General features: G+C 36.0%; 1 protein-coding gene across 1 annotated transcript in view; it reads left to right on the top strand.

The window, feature by feature from the left end:
* Positions 1-19,757, top strand: part of DCDC1 (doublecortin domain containing 1) — a 445,002-nt gene that overhangs the window by 189,082 nt on the left and 236,163 nt on the right. Inside the window, exon 9 of the mRNA XM_031936696.1 lies at positions 7,855-8,025. Coding sequence (XP_031792556.1) covers positions 7,855-8,025 — 171 coding nt within the window. The remainder of the gene's footprint in view (positions 1-7,854; positions 8,026-19,757) is intronic.

A 19,757-nucleotide genomic window follows, 5' to 3' on the forward strand; every position in this document is an offset into this window, starting at 1 on the left:
AATCCTGATGGAAAAGAGAAAGGAAAAATTTGGTGGTGAAATTACTTCAATATTTTCCCTATGATTTTTATACAAATACATTCCTGGACAATTCTCAAACCCCAAATTAAATATCATAACATCTGAGATTTAGATCTTCTGCTGCCTACAGTTTTATCTTAAAATCTTGTTTTATTTCACATAATTTTTCCACATGAAATTTGGGAGTAACAGTAATGTATGCATCATAAAACCACTTTGAGGTGATGATGTATGTTAAAGTACATTAAGCTTTTTTTAATTTAAAAAATTTTTTTTTTTTATTTTAGAGATAGGCTCGCTCTCTGTTACCTAGACTGGAATGCAGCAGTGTGATCATAGCTCACTGCAGCCTTGAACTCCTGGGCTCAAATGATCCTCTTGCTTCAGCCTCCTGAGTAACTGGGACTTTAGGCATATACCACCATGCCCAGCTCATTTAAAAAAGTTTTTGTAAAGATAAAGTCTTGCTGTGTTGCCCAGGCTGTTCTTGAACTCCTGGCCTCAAGTGATCTCCTCCCTTTGGCTTCCCAAAGTGCTGGGATTACAGAGGTGAGCCACTGTGCCCTGCCACATTAAGCCTTTTGGAAATTTGCATATGACTTATTATTATCAGTATAAAAGTGCATTATTCTAGGTTCTGTATCGTGTAGGTACCAAAATGACATTAAATGTGTAGAATGTTATTAAAAGAAATGCGTATGAGAGAAAATGGAGAGAGCACTGGATAAGGCTGAGAAATCTGTCAGACCGAAATGCAGGCCTGACCCCAAATGAGGGAGGAAAGGAAGGCTGGGTAGAAACATCCTGGACCACTGTGAAGTCTAAGGGTTTGGCAAAACTGTTGGTGGATTTTGGAGCCAAACTTGGCCATCAGAGGAGTCCTGTGACTCTCAGGGATAGACCTGCCTTAATATCTTCAGGCATTGATGCTAACCTGGGGATGGATTTCAGAGCACCATAGATGGGACCCATGGTCACTTATGCTCCTGCAGTTAGAGGTCTATGAGACACAGTGTCATAGCTGTCCCCATAGGTATAGTAGACATCATCCTTGTTGCTATCAACATAACCCCATTGCTAGAAGAGTTATGAAGACATTGAAGTTGTCTATTTTCAATTGTTCCTTCTCCCATGAGTGGATGGGGATGTTAGATTGTTGTATAGGCCTAAAAGCAGCACATAAAAGACCTCTGGCTGAAAATAGGTTAAATCTACCTACAAAATATTTCCCATCTCAGAAGGGTTCTAGGAAGCTATTAAAAATGTGGTAGTATTTGGGCCAGGTGTGGTGGCTCACGCCTGTAGTCCCAGCACTTTGGGAGGCTGAGGCAGGCAGATCACTTGAGACCAGGGATTCGAGACCAGCCTGGCCAACATGGTGAAACCCATCTTTACTAAAAATACAAAAAATTAGCTGGGCATGGTTGTGCATGCCTGTAATCCCAGCTACTTGTGAGGCTGAGGCAGAAGAATCGCTTGAACCCAGGAGACAGAGGTTGCAGTGAGCCGAGTCCATGCCACTGTACTCCAGCCTGGGTGACAGAGTGAGACTCTGGGTCAAAAAAAAAAAAAAAAAATCCACAAAAATTTGGTAGTATTTGAAGTGCTGGCAATAAGAGGTGCTACACACTTCAGATTTCCTGGTGAGTTACACCAGCTCAACTTCCAAATCAAGACATAGTTCACTTTGCTCTCATGCTCCCATGTCTTTTCCAATCTTCATTCAACAAAACGGGTTATGTTTCCTTCTTACCCCTTAAAACATTGTATTATTGACCCTGAAACCAAGAAGAGATTTTAAGCAGTTTAAAATACTAATTTTATTTCCCTGCCTCCTTTCTGGTTCAGCTTAAATATGTTGTTAATTAGAAAGTTTCTTGATCTTAAATTGAAGTGCTGACCTGGCTTTGAGACCATTCCGTGTGTTACATGCCTAGATGACGTTCCTAGTATAGAGGCCGCCACCCTTTGTGCTGATTTCAAGTGACAGTTCTGTGCAAAGTGCTCTGGAGTTCTCTTTAATAACATGGGTGGATTCAAGCCCACACAGAATTCAGGCTGACAGCTGAACTCATCACTAGAAAAACCAGGAGCTCCTCAAAGAGTCATTAATAATAACCAATGTACAGTATTCACAATGTATGGCTCAGAAATGCATAGCTTTAACATGTCTGCTTTTGAAGACTGATTATAAACAGAATAACACTTTGCTCTGACTATAAATCATCTTGAGAATTGAATTGAATTCAAAGGTTGCATGCATGCACCATACAAACATGATCAAACTGCCCTACATGTTATGCAAAAACCTGTCTGTATGTTTATAGACATGTGCACATTTGTATTCTTTCAGAAGTTTGGGTTTGTTTTCTCACCAGAATATTCAATATTTTTTTGCTACCTTCTGCTTATTTGTCACTCTCCCAAATTCTGTACAAGTATCACTTCTGTGCTGCATTTCCACGGAGAATGAAGAGTCGAATGTGTAGGCTTTCTGCTGCACAATGAGATAGTGCATTTTTTCAACATATGCATACGTAAGCCTTCTTTTGTGAATGGGACTGATAGGGTCAGATAATGTTTAAAGGGAAAGGCTTTATGTCTCTCAGGCCTCTATGTTTCCACATGGATGCCCCCACACACACATAGATTGAATTATGAACAGACCCATTAATGCTGGGATCACAAAAGGTCAAGTTTTGTCTTCTTTTACCCCTATTCACATTGCCTTTGTAGAGGGAAAAAAAAGGATTTCAGAAAAAAAAAAAGATTCATGATGAAGAATTTTAAAGAACATTTTTTCCCTTTTAGCAATATCTGTGACTTGAGGAAAAAATCATATTATGTAAAATAATTCAGGAGTATTATATTACCTAGCTGATTTTAGTATATGAGTTGTTTCATGTGTAGAGTTGTCTTTTAGGATGACATGTTATCATAATAACTGAGAACAAAACATAGCACTTTGGGGATAAAAGACCTTATGAATATGTAAAGTAACATAAAGTTTGAGTAAAACTGAATGGAAACATTATCAAAATGTCAGTGGCAGGATTCTTGATATATTTCCTCCTGTGTTTAAGATATGTTAATCTCTACCAGATACCTTGAGAGTTTTAAGCTATTTTTTAAAATCAGGTGATAATTGGTGTAATTTTGTTTCACATATGTTAACAGATTATCCTGGATCCAATAAAAATAGTAGAGAAGGTTTTTGAAGCACCAAAAATCTATCCCAGATGAAACTTTTAAGACTTTAGCCAATAGCCCTTTAGAGTGCAAATGACATCATCAATTGTATGGTTGGTTGATTTTTGATGTCACATGAAATCCCCTATCAGTGAAAGACTATAGATTGTGACAGTAAAACCAGTCATGTATAAAAATGCCCTCAAATCAAAGTCTGAGTTTCCTCCTTTTGTGTGTGTGTGTGGTTTTTTTTTTTTTTTTTTTTTTTTTTTTTTTTTTTTTGGTGACTTGCTATATAGCACAAGGTGCAGTACATGAAATTATAGAGAACATTATAATTGAGTAGTGAAATACAATGCATGATACTTAGTAGACTTTAAAGACTGCATAACATTATATCTTCCCAAATCACATGATGCTGGAGATGGGTGCAGAGAGGACCAGTATTTTTCGGAAATGGAGTCCTTCTATTTAGGGCTCTTGGTTCTTGGATTTTAATTTCATCAGATAACCATAAATGCAAGCCACCTTGTCCAGTATTGGTCTTTAGCTTCAAGGATGTTATACACTATTATCCATCTTTTTTTAGGATAATACTGCTAGAGGGTAGTATGATCTGGTGGTGAAGATGAGGCTGAAAGCATAGACTAATACTGGATCATCTATCATTTTCATATTTTAAATGTTACAACTTTCTTGTAGGATTAACAGTACTATGGAAAGCACAGAAATTCATTCCAAAAAGTAGTAAAAGAAGGATAATGAGAGAAACCTGTCACTGGATTTTATAGCCTATAAATAATATTCTTTTCTTTTTCACATCTTCTTTCTCTTTCTTCCCTTCTCATTTCCCCCAATCACCTTCTCCTTTTAATTTCTTCCCTCCTTTTCATTTCTTCTTTTCGTTAATTGTGTTTTCTTTATCTCATTTTCTTTTTCTGTTTCCTTTAGGATTCCTCCTGACCTCCCTGTATTGTCTCTGCCTTCCATTCCCATGATATCCAAAGTTTTGTCCAAATTCCACTGGCATGAGGGGCTTCCTTATGAATAGATAATAGAAATTTCTATAGACTCTCATTTGAATTTACAGTTAAGGGCTGACTCTTAGTAACCTACTATATAAGTTATATAGGATTGTAGAGATTTAGCAGAATGCAATGTGTTTATCAGCTTTTGGTAGATTGTGCTGCATAAGTCAAGGGGCCCAATAGCTGAGTGACTTAAAACAAGTATTCATTTTTTGCTCACCTTACATGTTGGCTACAGGTTGTTTGTGGCTGTCACCAGTATGTCTTTCTCAGTCTGGGATATGGCTTGAAGGAGCAGTTCCTATTGGGACATTACTGTTTTCATGGGGTGGGGTGGGGTGGGCAGGGGGAAGAGAGCGATGGTAGAACTGCACAATGGTTCTTTAAACTTCTGCTAAGAAGTGGCATATATTACTTCTGTTCATATTTCACTGGCCAAAGCAAATCACATAGGAATTCTGATGTCACATATATGTCACATATAATACTAATAGAATTATTAGTAAAGAATGAACAATAAACAGCTGACTTTGATTGAGTGCCAGATGGTAATATCCAGGTACTAAGTGCTGGAAGGTCTGCCAGAGGAAGTGGGGTTTCTGATTAGTGGACTTGGATATAAAAGAAGAATGAGTTATAAAACTATGGCCTAGGCATCCAGGGACATACACTTTAATTTCAGTGCCAGTATTAATTATCTGAGTATCCTCGGCAAATTAACTTTTCTGGGGTGGAATTTCCTCATTTGTGAGATCAGAGTGTTGGGTTAAACATTATCTAACTTATGATACTTTAGAAATGGAAGGGATGTGTGTATGTGTGTGCAAGGGGACAGTGAGAAGAGACATTTGGTTAGAGGAGAGGGGTCTGATGGGAATATGAGCCATAAAACCAAGTGGGGATCAGATTATAAAAGGTCTTAGAATCTTGAGTACCAAGCTCAAGAATCTGAGGGAGCAACTAGGGGGTTTAATATACTTTTCAAGGTAGATTAATTTGGTGGAGGTGGCCTAATGGCATGGAGAGGAAGAGATGGAAACAGGGAGACCACTTAGGAGATATTTTGTTAATCCAAACTGGGGAGGGGGATGAGGGGATTCAGGGCTAGAACCAAAGTATCACTTAAAAGAAATGAAAGAATGGATAGGACATTTACATATTTAGAAGAGGGATCTTCAAAATATAGCCCTGGGGACAAATCTAGCCCGCAGCTTTTTTTTTTTTGTATATGAAGTTTTATTTTAACACAGGCATGCCCATTCATTTACATATTGTCTGTGTCTGCTTTCCAAATACAACTGTAGAGTTATAAAGCCAAAAATATTTACTATGTGACCCTTTTTAAAACAAGTTTGTCAACCCTCTATTTAGAAGAAAGGATTATTTAAATTGAGTAGACAATTTATTACATTGGGATAAATAAGAGAGATATGGGAAACAAAAGTAAAATAGGAATCATTTTAAGTTAACTTGTTTCTATGCATGTAATGCTTGCAAAGGTCTTGGTAAAAGTCAAATGTAATTGAAATGTATATGTAATAGATATACATATAAACTTGAACTAAATAGGTAGAGTAGATAATACATATTTAAGTCATGTGAGTAATAGTGCACACTGGCTGTCACTAACTTCCCTGAATGCTCTGTAGAAGGGATAGAAACAATGGATTTAACATCAGAATTAGAATATAGGCTGGGGCAAATACCATATTTTTAGCTGACAGAGAAGTGGATGAGATGTAAGTATAGGGAAGATACTTTTAGAAGGATTTTCCATTTTATCTATGAACACTGAAATGAGCTGTAGGATCTATACAGCAAATAGTTTGGAATTTCTGTCTTCCTCCTGTGAAATAGCGATAGAGATAGAAAAGACAGACCAAGAAATAAAAAATTAAAACTTGATATGCAGAAAACACCTAGATTTTAAACAGATTTTAAACAGGAAACACTATAAAAATATACCAGTACATTGGCCACTTACTATAGGTTAGACAGTGTGCGCTCCATTTTTTCATCTCATTTAATTATCAATATGTAAAGTCAGTGTTATTCTTCATTTGTAGACAATGATTTTATTACCTGTGCAAAGTTTCCCAGTCAGTAAGCGATGAAGCCAGGATTTTAACCCACGTTTTCAATGTCAATGCTCTATTCAAACTTATTCATAATTCGAAATAGGTCTAATTTGGTTACTTTGAAGAATCACAGATGAAGTAGATTTCTGTTCTTCATCTCTTTTGGTCACTACCATAGTATCAACCAGTGTTTATGTAAGAATCCAGCCTAGTAGAGAGAATATAAGTTACATGAAACAGTGAAGAGTCAAAGAATGGTAATGATTCTTTTTTTTTTTTATTTATTTTTTATTTTTATTATACTTTAAGTTCTAGGGTACATGTGCATAACGTGCAGGTTTGTTACATATGTATACATGTGCCATGTTGGTGTGCTGCACCCATCAACTCGTCAGCACCCATCAATTCATCATTTATATCAGGTATAACTCCCCAATGCAATCCCTCCCCCCTCCCCCCTCCCCATGATAGGCCCCAGTGTGTGATGTTCCCCTTCCCGAGTCCAAGTGAGCTCATTGTTCAGTTCCCACCTATGAGTGAGAACATGCGGTGTTTGATTATCTCAATAGATGCAGAAAAGGCTTTTGACAAAATTCAACAGCCCTTCATGCTAAAAACGCTCAATAAATTCGGTATTGATGGAACGTACCTCAAAATAATAAGAGCTATTTATGACAAACCCACAGCTAATATCATACTGAATGGGCAAAAACTGGAAAAGTTCCCTTTGAAAACTGGTAATGATTCTTAATTTGTAAACTATATGGGTTAAAATGTTAACTACTGCTATTAATAATCCACAAGTAAGGCTCATATGTCTGTCTAAAATATACAGAGTAGAAGTCTAGAAATTTAAAAATCAAGGTTACAGAATCCTTAGCCTTTGGTGTTTCTGGAAAAACTATGTGTTTTATTTTGACATTAATATATATTTAAAATATTTTCCAGAACAGAGCATTGTCTTTGAAGTTATATACATTTTAGAAAATTGCATCTATGAAATGTGGGAAAAAGTACTGGAATATTTGGGAGGAAGATAATAGGTTAATTTTAAAGGTCAACAAAATGATAATGAATTTAATGTATATATTGAAAATGTAAATGTTACACATAATAAAATAAAATATTCTAAAAATGAAGGTACATGTAGTGAAATGAAATATTTGGTTGTAGGTTACATATATTGGATTATTTAAAGTCCTAGGAGGGTTTTATTTTGTTAAGCAGTTTAAAAGTCCTTTGCAAACTTGTCAAATGTATATGTTTCTTTTCATATCCAGAGATATTTTTCATGCAACAATTGTAAAGGGCTACCTATGCCATAGTACTGAAGTGAAAATAATTAGGCATTTTTTCATAAATAGAAGTAGATGTAGGAATGTATATCTCTTTCATTGTTTTTACTTGAGCATAGATCTGTACTCAAATTCTTATATTGAAGTCATTTTCCCCCCATCAAGCTAGGTACTCAAAAATCTAATAGGTGTGACATCAACAATTACTTCTCGCTAACAACTCTTGTAATTTAACCCCTTCAGGTGAGCAGGCTGATTGATGAATTGCAGACAGCTATCAAAAGCAACAGAGGTCATCTCTCTAAACTTGGCCCCCAATTACAGGCTGAGCAGGAGCAATTCTCCTCTTATGTCTACCAACACATTAAAAGCCTTCCAGCAAACACGCTTGTCCCAGGAGGCCTGCAGCTCAAGGTGGGTGTCATTCTGTGCCTCTCATTGGATTCAGCCAGATCGGAAGCCTTCTGCTCCGTTTGAAGACACTTATAACAATGCCACTTAGCTTGAATATTTTTTAATGTTGTCTTCCTCAAACTGGTAATATTACAAGTGGTAATATTATTCAGGAAATAGATTTTAACAGAAAATACCTAGAGGTCTTTGAAATGTGTATTTATAAGCTTTAACTAGTTTTCAATTCAGAAAAGTAATTGTAATGAAGGAATTTAATCATGTGAACATTTGCACGCTTTTCTAAGAAACAAATTTTTCACAATGGTCATGGTATATTTCAGTTTCTAAAAATAACATTTGGAGAAACGGGCAAGCTTTAACAGTTGACAGATAGTGGCAAAAGAAATTGAAGGTGAAAGGCCAGGTGACTGATTGATGTTCAAACTACATTTCCAAGGAAAAGGATCTGTATTGGATAAGTGTGACACATGTCTGAGTTCACTTGGTAAAATCAATACTTAAGAATATACTGGGAAAAAAGGTGAATTGGTTATTTGTCAGGACAAGATCGCTAAATGTCCTCGACTACTTTGCTATTGCATCTTTGAGAGAGATAAAGAACAACTCATACTTGGCTGAAGTGGTTTTGCTACTAAAAGCTTAGGGAATTTAAATACTTTTGAATTTCATAGCAGACATTCCATGTTAAGTTTGTCAAGTTAATGTTGTCCTATAATTTCATATTCTGCATTTCAAGAAATTATTGTAGTTAGTAAAATTTGAATTACTCAAAGTATGACCTATTTCCATTTAAGAAATCATGGTTACTACAACTCGTCATTTCCTTTTGATTATTTTTATGGGTATGTGACAACATTAGAAGGAAATTATATTTTGATCAACTTTCATCTCTGCAATTCCTCTTTCTTAATATTGTTTTATTCTGCAAGTAATATTAGAAACATTATATTTCTATCTATAACATTTCTTTTAATAACATTCCTGTGTGCATTTTGAGTGAGAACATTAGAATGTAAAAATGGACTTTTTGGGAAATGTAATTTCATGTTAAACATGATAATTTATTTCTCATAGTCTGCTAGTCAGCTAAGGGTTTAGGAAGTGATGTTCAAGACATCAAGGTCAAAGGTTTCTATAGTGTAGTAGCATTGTTCTTTTCCAGGTTTTTGACTTGATTACAAATCCATTCTGTAATTTTGCAAAGTACTTGCTATTGATTAAGAGAGAAAAAACCAGGTGAGGGAGAATGGCTGTTTTCTAGAAAGATGCACTGCTACGAAAAATATATAAAGGGAGGGGGAAGTGTAGTTGCTTTAATGGCATTCATCCTACTCATTTGTATCAGCAATGATTGATATGAACTACAGTGTGACTTGGGGAAAAAAAAGTGTTTTTTTTCCCTCAAGTTCACTGCTTATTTCTGAAGAATTTCTATCACTTCTACATATTAGCACATGGGCTGGGTAGCAAATACTTAACTTTAGGATCAGGATTGTCTCTCTCATACATACTCCCTTCTTTGCATTTTATTTTTGTTTTTAATTATCTTTTTAAGTTCTGGAGTACATATGCAGGATGTGCAGTTTTGGTACGTAGGTAAACACGTGCCATAGTGATTTGCTGCACCTATCATCCCATCACTTAGGTATTAAGTCCAGCATGCATTAGCTGTTTTCCCTAATGCTCTACCCCCCACCTAACCTCCCCTGATGGGCCCCAGTGTGTGTTGTTCCTCTCCTTATGTCCATGTGTTCTCATTATTCAGCTCTCACTTATGAGAATATGCAGTGTGTGGTTTTCTGTTCCTCAGTTAGTTTCCTGAGGATAATGACTTCCAGCTTCATCCATATGCCTGCAAAGGACATGATCTCATTCCTTTTCATGGCTGCATAGTATTCCATGTTGTGTATGTACCACATTTTCCTTATCCAGTCTATCATTGGTGCACATGTGGGTTGATTCCATGTCTTTGCTATTATAAATAGTGTTGCAATGAACATACACATGCATGTATCTTTATAACAGAATGATTTACATTCCTTTAGGTATATACCCAGTAATGAGATGCTGGCTCAAAAGGTATTTCCAGTTCTAAATCTGTGAGGAATCACCACACTGTCTTCCACAATGGTTGAACTAATTTACATTCCCACCAACAGTGTAAAAGTATTCCTATTTCTTTGTAACCTTGCCAGCATCTGCTTTTTGTTGACTTTTTAATAATCACCATTCTGACTGGCAGGAGATGGCATCTCATTGTGGTTTTGATTTGCATTTCTCTGACAATTAGTGATCAGTGATGTTGAGCTTTTTTTCATATGTTTGTTGGCCACATGTACGTCTTTTCATAGAGAAGTGTCTGTTCATATCCTTTGTCCACTTTTTAATGGGGTTGTTTGTTTTTTCTTGCAAATTTGCTTAAGTTTCATGTAAATTGTGGATATTAGACCTTTGTCAGATGGATAGATTGCAAAAATTTTCTCCTATTCTGTAGGTTGTCTGTTTGTGCTGATGATAGTTTCTTTTGCTGTGCAGAAGCTCCTTTGATTAATTAGATCCCGTTTGTCAATTTTTGCTTTTCTTGCAATTGCTTTTGGTGATTTCATCAAAAAATCTTTGCCCATGCCTGTATCCTGCTTGGTATTGCCTAGATTTTCTTCTAAGGTTTTTATAGTTTTGGGTTTTATAGTTAAGTCTTTAATCCATCTGAGTTAATTTTTGTATAAGGTATAAGGAAGGGATCCAGTTTCAATTTCCTCATTTGGTTAGCCAGTTCTTGCAGCACCATTTATTGAATAGGGAATCTTTTCCCCATTGCTTGTTTTTGTCAAGTTTGTCAAAGATCAGATAGTTGTAGGTGTGTGGCCTTATTTCTGGGTTCTGTATTCTGTTCCATTGGTCTACATGTGTGTTCTTGTACCAGTACCATGCTGTTTTGGTTACTGTAGCCTTGTAGTATAGTTTGAAGTTCGATAGCGTGATGCCTCCAGCTTTCTTCTTTTTTAGTTAGGATTGTCCTGGGTGTACAAGCTCTTTTTTGGTTCCATATGAATTTTAAAATAGTTTTTTCTAATTCTGTGAAGAACGTCAGTGGTAATTTAATGAGAATAGAATTGAATCTATAAATTGCTTTGGGGAGTATGGCTGGTTTGACATATGCAAATCAATAAACATAATTCACCATAGAAACAGAACTAGACAAAAACCACATGATTATCTCAAGAGACACAGAAAATACCTTTGATAAAATTCAACATCTCTTTATGTTAAAAACTCTCAATAAACTAGGTATTGAAGGAACATACCTCAAAATAATAGGAGCCATTTATGACACACCCACAGCCAATATCATACTCAATGGGTGAAAGCTGGAAGCATTCACCTTGAAAACTGGTACAAGACAAGGATGCCTTCTTCTCTCACTACTCTTATTCACTCCCTTTTAATGTGCTTTAAAATACTTTCCATACCAGCATACAAAAGAGAAAATTTACATATGCAAAGAAGCCATGTTGTTGTGTTTGTTTAGATTCACTCTGCTGTCTAGTAAAGTAGCCACTAGTCACATATGGCTACTTAAATTTTAATTTTAATTAAAATTTAATTTAGTTAAAATTCAAAAAAATATATTTTTCTAGTGGTTTCCCAGGACTTTCTTTATTTTAGCACTAAAAAGCCTGCATCCAGGAAACCAAGATGGTTGGTCAACCTAGTCTTTTCTCCAGAATTCTTTCTCCCACATCCCAGGCATTCTCTTTTTATGATTTTTTTCCCCTATAAAGTACTGAGTTCCATTTGCTTCTGCTTCCTTTCTCCTCAGGTTTCTCCTTTGCAACGTCTAGCTTCTCTCAGAAAATAAGTTCCTCTTCCACATCTAAAGAAACCTGGATATCAGCCCCATCCTCAGGCTTAGAAAAATGATTTTCAGTCCTGGCTGCATGTTAGAATCTTCTGGAGGTGTTTTGTTTGTTTGTTTGTTTGTTTTTAAGATACCATGTTCCCATCCACAGATATTTTGACTTAATTGGTTTCCTGCGCTAAGACTAACTTCTGCCAGCTTGCAGGCACTGATTAAGTTTTCAGGAATTTTGTAAGCCAGTTGTTTTATATAGCCATTATTTAAAAATCATATAAATTTACAATGAAATAGGTCATACACTTCACTTCCTAATTTTAAAATTACATTTTACTATTGCCTATTCTCTTGAAGTTATTTAGATCTATTGTGTTTCTTTAATATAAACACTATATAATGGTGTGTGCTACCGTGCATTTCTTCCTAAGTTTATTTTCAATGATGGCTTCTTGTATCTGAAAATTGGCTGTGGTCAGAATATTTATAAAATAGAAATTGGCAAATACTATAAATGAGGGCTTGATTTCATGTTTTATTGATTGTCTAGACTAGGGAGTTGAAATACCACATACTATGGGCCAAATCTGCCTGTTTTTTTTTTTTTTTTTGTAAATAAAGTTTTAACGAAATATAGTGACACCTATATGTTTGTGTATTGTCTATGGCTACTTTGATATTACCATAGCAGAGTGGAGACCATATGGCTTGAAAAACCTAAAATATTTACTATTGGGCCCTTTAAAGAAAAGTTTGTGGATCTGTGGTCTAGATTTAAGTATGTGACAGAAAATATTCACAATGCAGATTAAATTCAAAAGTGCAAAATTTCTGTGTGTTGCATTGTGAATAGCACAAAAATTGAAATATTCTTCCAGTATATGAAAACCATTATCTGATTCAGCAAAGAACTTGCCCTTGTCATTGATTAACAAGAGCAGTCCTACATATGTCTTCTTTGTTTCATTTTTCTCTTATCAACGTGGATGAAAATATTAATCAACATTCAGGTCAGAACCACACTCATTTCTCAGTTGCAACCATAGAATGGATGTGGATACAAGACTTGGCAAAGATCAGTGAAACCACTTTTGAGAATGAGTTGGCTATGTGGAATTTACAATAAAGAGTATTAGATATTTTGTTATTATCTGCAAATTATATGCCATGTCGTCCTTGTATCAGCAGAATTTATAATAATCACCCCCTTCCTTAAGCAGGCTGCTAAGCATTTACCAGCACATCTTCAGGTGTGGTGCAAGCATCAGCATTTTTTCAAAAGCTCTCAAATGATTTTATATTGTATAGGCAGGACTGACAATCATAGCAAGATTACTAAAGCAGCTTTTTAAGCCTAACCAATAGCACTACACAAAGAAATTCTCATTCCAGTTGCCAATTAGCTAAAACTTTTCTCTATACTTTTGTATCAGTAAAATAGGAAAGGCTAGCAGTAAAATCATTTTACTGTGAGAGTGACAAATATCTTAGAATTCGTGATGGTGGTCCTGGGAATGCTGTATATCCTCTCAGGTGAGGAGAACTTGCTAATTCCAACTGAAGACACATGGAACAAAGGCCGCAGTGTACCTACCATCTTGCATTAGTTCCGGAATCAACTCATATCAGTTACCTAGCTAACCTCTAAATTCCCATGGGTATATATGGAATGGCCTACCTTCCTTTGGACACCATCTCTAATTCAGTTAACTCTGATTCACTGTGGGCAAGGGCCACATCTTTTCTGATTATGAACAACTTTATCCCACCTTGTGGCATATACTATCATAGAGTGTTAAATGACTTATCAATAAACAAATACATTTTCCATTTATAATTGAACTTACTGTAACTTACATAGCCCTAGTAAAGCATTTTTCGTGTTTTCTGTTCATTTTAATCTTAGAAAGTATTTGACAAAAATTGAAAGGGGATGATTATCTTTCTAATCTTCTTCATTTCGTGATTCTCATCACTCTGTTACATATATATGTAAGCTCATAGCTCAACTTCAAGAATCAAAATACTGTAGCCAACATCATCTTCTAGAGCAGTGGTCTCAGCCAGGGGCTAGAGGCAGGGTGCAATTCAAAATCCTCTGGGCTGCTTTTTCATATTGTATATGGTGTTCTTAATCTCTTCATTGAGCTTTTCATCCTTATCATGACTTGCATTGATCAGTGAACAATAGCAGCTTTTGGTTCGGTCTTAACATTAGAAAATCACCTCTTAAAAGGACACTATTTTTGTGTTCCATATTGCCTCACTCCCATTTTTGCAATCATGTGACATAATACAGTGACAAGATTAAATGGGCATACAAGATATAAAACTGAGAACAGCCTATGTGTGGATGCTCATTTCTGCCATGGGAAAGTCCCTTGTTTTTAAAAAATTGAAACATGACACCATTTGAGGAATTTTAGGAAAGAGTTGTATCACCTGTAATTGCATTGCTCCTAATGATCATTGTCACCTTTCACGTCATTTTCATGTGCACTCATATATCCTATATAGTCGCAACCACAGTTTATTTGTATTTGTACTCCAGTACATTCTCCTGCCATCAAGTCATAGCATCTTTTAGGTTGAAATTTCTTACTGTTTTCACCATCAGTGGTTACACTCAATGTGCACCATCATCTACAAAGCCCTTCAGGCAACAAGTTAGTAATTTCTTACTATTCTAAACTTTCTCTTACCCCTTATTCCCTGTCACTGCCACTATCCCCAGTCTCTTTGAGAACATCTGCTAGAGCCATGCCTCAGTGACTTCTGCCTTCCTAGTCCTGTTCTTTCCACGCAGCTCCTCCTCCTCTTCATTCCCATGGAAATGTCAGCAATGTTAGCATTTCCCTGGGAGGGCAGGAAAGAAAGGATTGATAGGAAAGGGTATTAGCAAATCTGTAGGGGGATGGTGAGTGGAAAAGCTAGTAGGAAGGTGGGTGATTGTGACAGAGAATTGATGAGCAAGAAGAATGTGTGATGTGTGAGTAGGTGGGGGAAAGCATGGGGGAATGAGAGGAAGATGAGTACAGGCACATCCTTTCACTGGAATTAGTGCATTTCACACACAATTGGTCAGTGATGCTCTGAGAGTTGTTTTCTATTTGCTGCCAGGAGAGGCAGATCCAGTTTCTGTGGAACTTAGAGCTTGTCAAGTTTGGGAGCCAGCTTGGGGTGGGGAGCTTTCTTTGAAATTAGGTCTGAAAATGAATATTTATTTAGAACGAGAAAGTAAATCCCAACAAATCGATGGAGTGTTGGCAATTCAGGCTCTTTCTTCTGGGTCTTTTTTAGGCAGCTAATCAGAAATACTTACACAAAAGTATTTTATGATTGATATCTAGCTTCCCCTTCCACCTGTGACAACTTCCAGAACTCTTAGGACCTAGAATGTCTCTAGTCTTCATTACCTTCACTTAAATCCACTCTGACCATGAGCAAGAGAAATATGGTGGGATTTAGTAACCTGGATAATAACAAGATTCATAGCACCCTGATTTGGAGATATTTTTAGGCGATTTTTATAGTTTAGTTATAGTGTTCTCTTCTATTGTAAGTAAATTTAAGCTTTGCTAAAGGGATAATTCAGAGATTTCTTTTTAAAGGATGTCTTCATGCAACATCTAGTTCATCATCCAGGTTGTATGCATCTAACAATTTTTATTCTGCCAATGACAGAAAGAAAGAAGATTTTAAATAAATAGTCCAGTAAATCCACATATTATCAAATACCCGTTGTCCAGAAGACGTTGTACTAGGAACTGTGGGAAGATGCAGAGAAACATAGAACACCTTTTTGGCCCAAGGCCACGACTATTTTCATACAATTAGAAACAATATGACAACACTATGAACAGATTAGCAAAACCAATCTGTTCATCTTCTTACCTTTTTACTAAAATTCCATTATTTTAAGTTTCCAGGCCTCTTTATATTTTGAAAATGGGCTAATTTGGTTGGTCACAGAAAATATGTGACTTTCCTATGCATTGAACACTTAAATTTATTCTTTGAATGGCACAAAAGCACCATGACAGAAGTTGAGATTTGCCTTCTATTTTGTGGTCATTTTTTAAAAAGTTTAAAGTTTCCGATCATTCATTTGTATTAATAGAAAGCTTATTTTAATATTTAGGAATCTATGGAACAATTAAATGATAACTGAGGTCAGCTGCACATGAAAATGTGGCAAGATTTTTTTTGGTTGGTGTTTTCACTGTTCTGCATATAATAATAATAATGTGCATATTACATTTTTCCATTGTACATTCCTTGATCCTTGTCTTTCTTATTTAACCACTTTTCCCAAACATGTATTTATAACCCCTAGGATGCTCTGTTATGTCACCTAAGTTATTTGAATAAACAATGGTAAACAAATATAGGATATGGCCTAGGTACAAGTAGTAAAACATGACAACATTTGAAAAGGAATTGTGGTGAGAGTAGCAAAATTGAAATATTCAAGGTTATTGTGATTTCAAGAACATTCACTAAAGCTTGGGCAAAAATGTAATGAAGATGATCAATTTTCATATGTAGGTTTTACGATAGTAGGCAATATCGGACCACCCACTTTAAAGGTAAAGAAACTGAGATCCTACGAAGACTTTACACATCTCATGTGATAGCTAATTAGTGGCAGGTGCTGAAATCTCTTGACTCTTCTTTGCAGCCCTGTTTTCCATCTTGCCACCACCTTTTCTTCCTCCTGTCCTCATTGCCCCCCTCCTTCTCCTCCTTCTTGTGGATTTTGGGGGGAAAATGCCAGTGTATTCATACTAGCCTATTTTCTGACAAGCATCTGCAGTCAGGTGTAAATCTCTGTAGGAAGATACAATCTTCCTTTTCAAGATCTGCTGAAGAGAAAAACTGCGTCTGTATCAAAATCAGGGAAGAGTAATTGGTCTGGGCATTAGCTCCCATGCAGTGCCTGTTGTAATGAGATAGGCTTTCCCTGTGCAGGCCTGACATCCTAGAAGGTGCCCGGAGAATTGCCAGGTGGGCAGTCAGCGGGGAAAGTCCACAGGCCAGAGCTGTATTACTGTCCCAGCAGTTATTCGGACTAAATGTAACCACTGAACCTTACTGTTGCAGGCACACACTCTCTCTCAGGGAGATTGTCCTTCTCCATAGCAGTTAATTTGTTTTTACCTCTCAATTAGCTTTTTCACAGAGTGTTTGATATGCTCAAGTTGCTGAGATTCCTTTCCTACATATGTTCCCGTCCCCTGGATTACCCACTGACATCTATGTTAGTCTGACTCACCATGAATGTTATCGAGCATAAATTCTTTATTTGAGCAGATTTTCTAGTAAGTGAAAATGGAGTGATGTATTTACACCTACTTAAGATTCTACCTAGTTTTGATAGTGTTTTATGATTAAAAAAAATGGATTACTTCTTAAAGTATAAATGTTTTATTATAGATAGTAAGATTTTGTACAGCTATTAGTTTCTCAGGATATCGATTCACTTTAGGGGAAAATTATGTTTACAGGCATATTCGATATAAAGAAATGAAACTGAATGGCAGTAAAACCATATACTCTTTCCAAGGGTAAGAATATGATCTCTAAGGCTAATAATTTGGGGAAAGTTTGATGATTTGCTTTATATTTAATCCTACAATGTTCATTTCTCCTAGTAAAATAAAATTTGAGGGGCACATGACTATGCTTTTCTCATCAAAAAAACACTGACTTTCTATAAAAATAAACATATTGGTGCCAGGAAACTCCAAAAACCTTTATTTACCAAGCTCTTTTTACAAAATGCATCATAGCTACTGACAGGACCCACATGCCTGATATTTTAATCCCGATTAAATAGAATTTTAGGCACTAAGTTAATTTAGACAAAGTGAAATCCTTGTTGCAATTCTTCTTGAGATATTCTCATTTATAAAGGGCTTATAGAAATTACTTGGCTTAGGACATGACACACAAGCAATTTTCCTTTGCCACTGTCTTCTGGAAAGTGTTGAACATTTTCATATACTGAACTTAGAATTGCAACTGGATACAAATTGATTTTTTTGTGTGTGTGTGCAGAAACATATGCCTTATTTTGGAAATGTTGTCAGTAGTCACAGAAAACTAGGGTAAGAGTATTTTAAAAAATACGATAAGGAAACAATGGAAAGTGACTTTAGATACTCACAAGGAAGGAATGTGGGCCCACTCCCAGGGTCACTGTGAAGCTGATGAGGGCCATTTTACAGGGGTCTCCTTTGGCCCTTCTGCCGCTCCAGCCCTCCGTTAGGGCTGGCAGATAACCCAGGCTGTTAATACCACCCTTTGTTCAAAACTTGCTCTTAGGAAAAAGACATGCCATACTTTGTTTTGAGCTAAGATAGTAGTTTAGAATTTTTTTTTTCTTTTCTGAAATCAAAGTTCTTTCTTGGAATCTACTATGTAAAATAGATAAAAGTAGGATCTACCCTGTTTGAAACCAGGATAGTGGCTGCTTCCACATAGTCACTCATCAGATCTGATTCCCCATATGAAACCACTGTCACCCAACCCCCTAATCCCAGCCCTACCCCAGGCCTCTGAGGGATCCCAGGAAGCTGAGATTGAAAATCACAGCCTTAGAGGATCAATAATCAATGAGGCTGAATATAATTTCCCCTCATGCAGCTGTGGCATTTTAATTATGACAAAGGAGTGAATCTCTAACTGAAATTTCAAGTATTGGCAAGTTGGTGGGAGAGATATTTTGAGGTTAGAGTATTTGGGCTCACTCCTAAAATCCTACCCCATAGGCAGCCACCTATTTTACATACTTCAAAATGGTGAGCTCTGCTGTAGCTTACAATGGAATTTTAAAATATCTCTTTCCAAAAAGTTATTTTCTTCAGTATACCTTTTCTGGGCTTAAAAAAAATTTGATTGTTGGCACAGTTACCATTTAGATTGATTAAGTTTAAGAATTATATAATGTGGCCAGGTGCTGTGGCTCATGCCTGTAATCCCAGCACTTTGGGAGGCAGAGGTGGGTGGATCACCTGAGGTCGGGAGTTCAAGACCAGCCTGACCAACATGGAAAACCCCCGTCTCTACTAAGAATACAAAATTATCCAGGGTGGTGATGCATGCCTGTAATCCCAGCTACTTGGGAGGCTGAGGCAGGGGAATCGTTTGAACCTGGGAGGCGGAGGTTGTGGTGAACCAAGATCGTGCCATTGCACTCCAGCCTGGGCAGGAAGAGCAAAACTCTGTCTCAAAAAAAAAAAAGAATTATATAATTTGTTTTCAATTAAGTGCATTTTCATTTCCTGGGACAAAATTTAGTGGCTCTTTACTTGTTAAATAATATTTAAAGATATCTGTATTAGGCATTAAAACACTTTTTCTTATATAGTATATAGCATAAATATATAAATTTTTAATTAAATTTTTGTTGCCAAAATCCCATAATTTTAATATTTTGTTTGTGATTATCACTTTGAATATTAAAATTAGACAAGTTTACTGTTTGACTTATACTATATAATATATTTGAGAAAATATCAAAAATATGGATATTCTAAAAACCATCTTGCAAGTCTATAAAAATGGAAAAAGTAGTACCTGTATTTTATTTAGTGTATATATAATGTTAATTGAGTTAGAAGTGATTTTCTGTATTTGAAAGTGACTTTGAACTCTGGTTGGATAAATATTTTTTTCATGGCTAATTAACTGCTTACATAAGAAAAATATTTCACTTTAATTTTTGTGTTCTTTGATTTAGGTAATAACTGTGTAATATTTTTCTATGCCTTTAAAATTTTTCATTTTAATTTTCATATATTAGAGCTTCTAATATTAGATATAAGAGTAAATTTTATTATCTATAGTTAAAAATGTCATTGGACTTGCATTCTAA

The sequence above is a fragment of the Piliocolobus tephrosceles genome, chromosome 13 (assembly GCF_002776525.5).
Source record: "Piliocolobus tephrosceles isolate RC106 chromosome 13, ASM277652v3, whole genome shotgun sequence".
NCBI lineage: Eukaryota > Metazoa > Chordata > Mammalia > Primates > Cercopithecidae > Piliocolobus > Piliocolobus tephrosceles.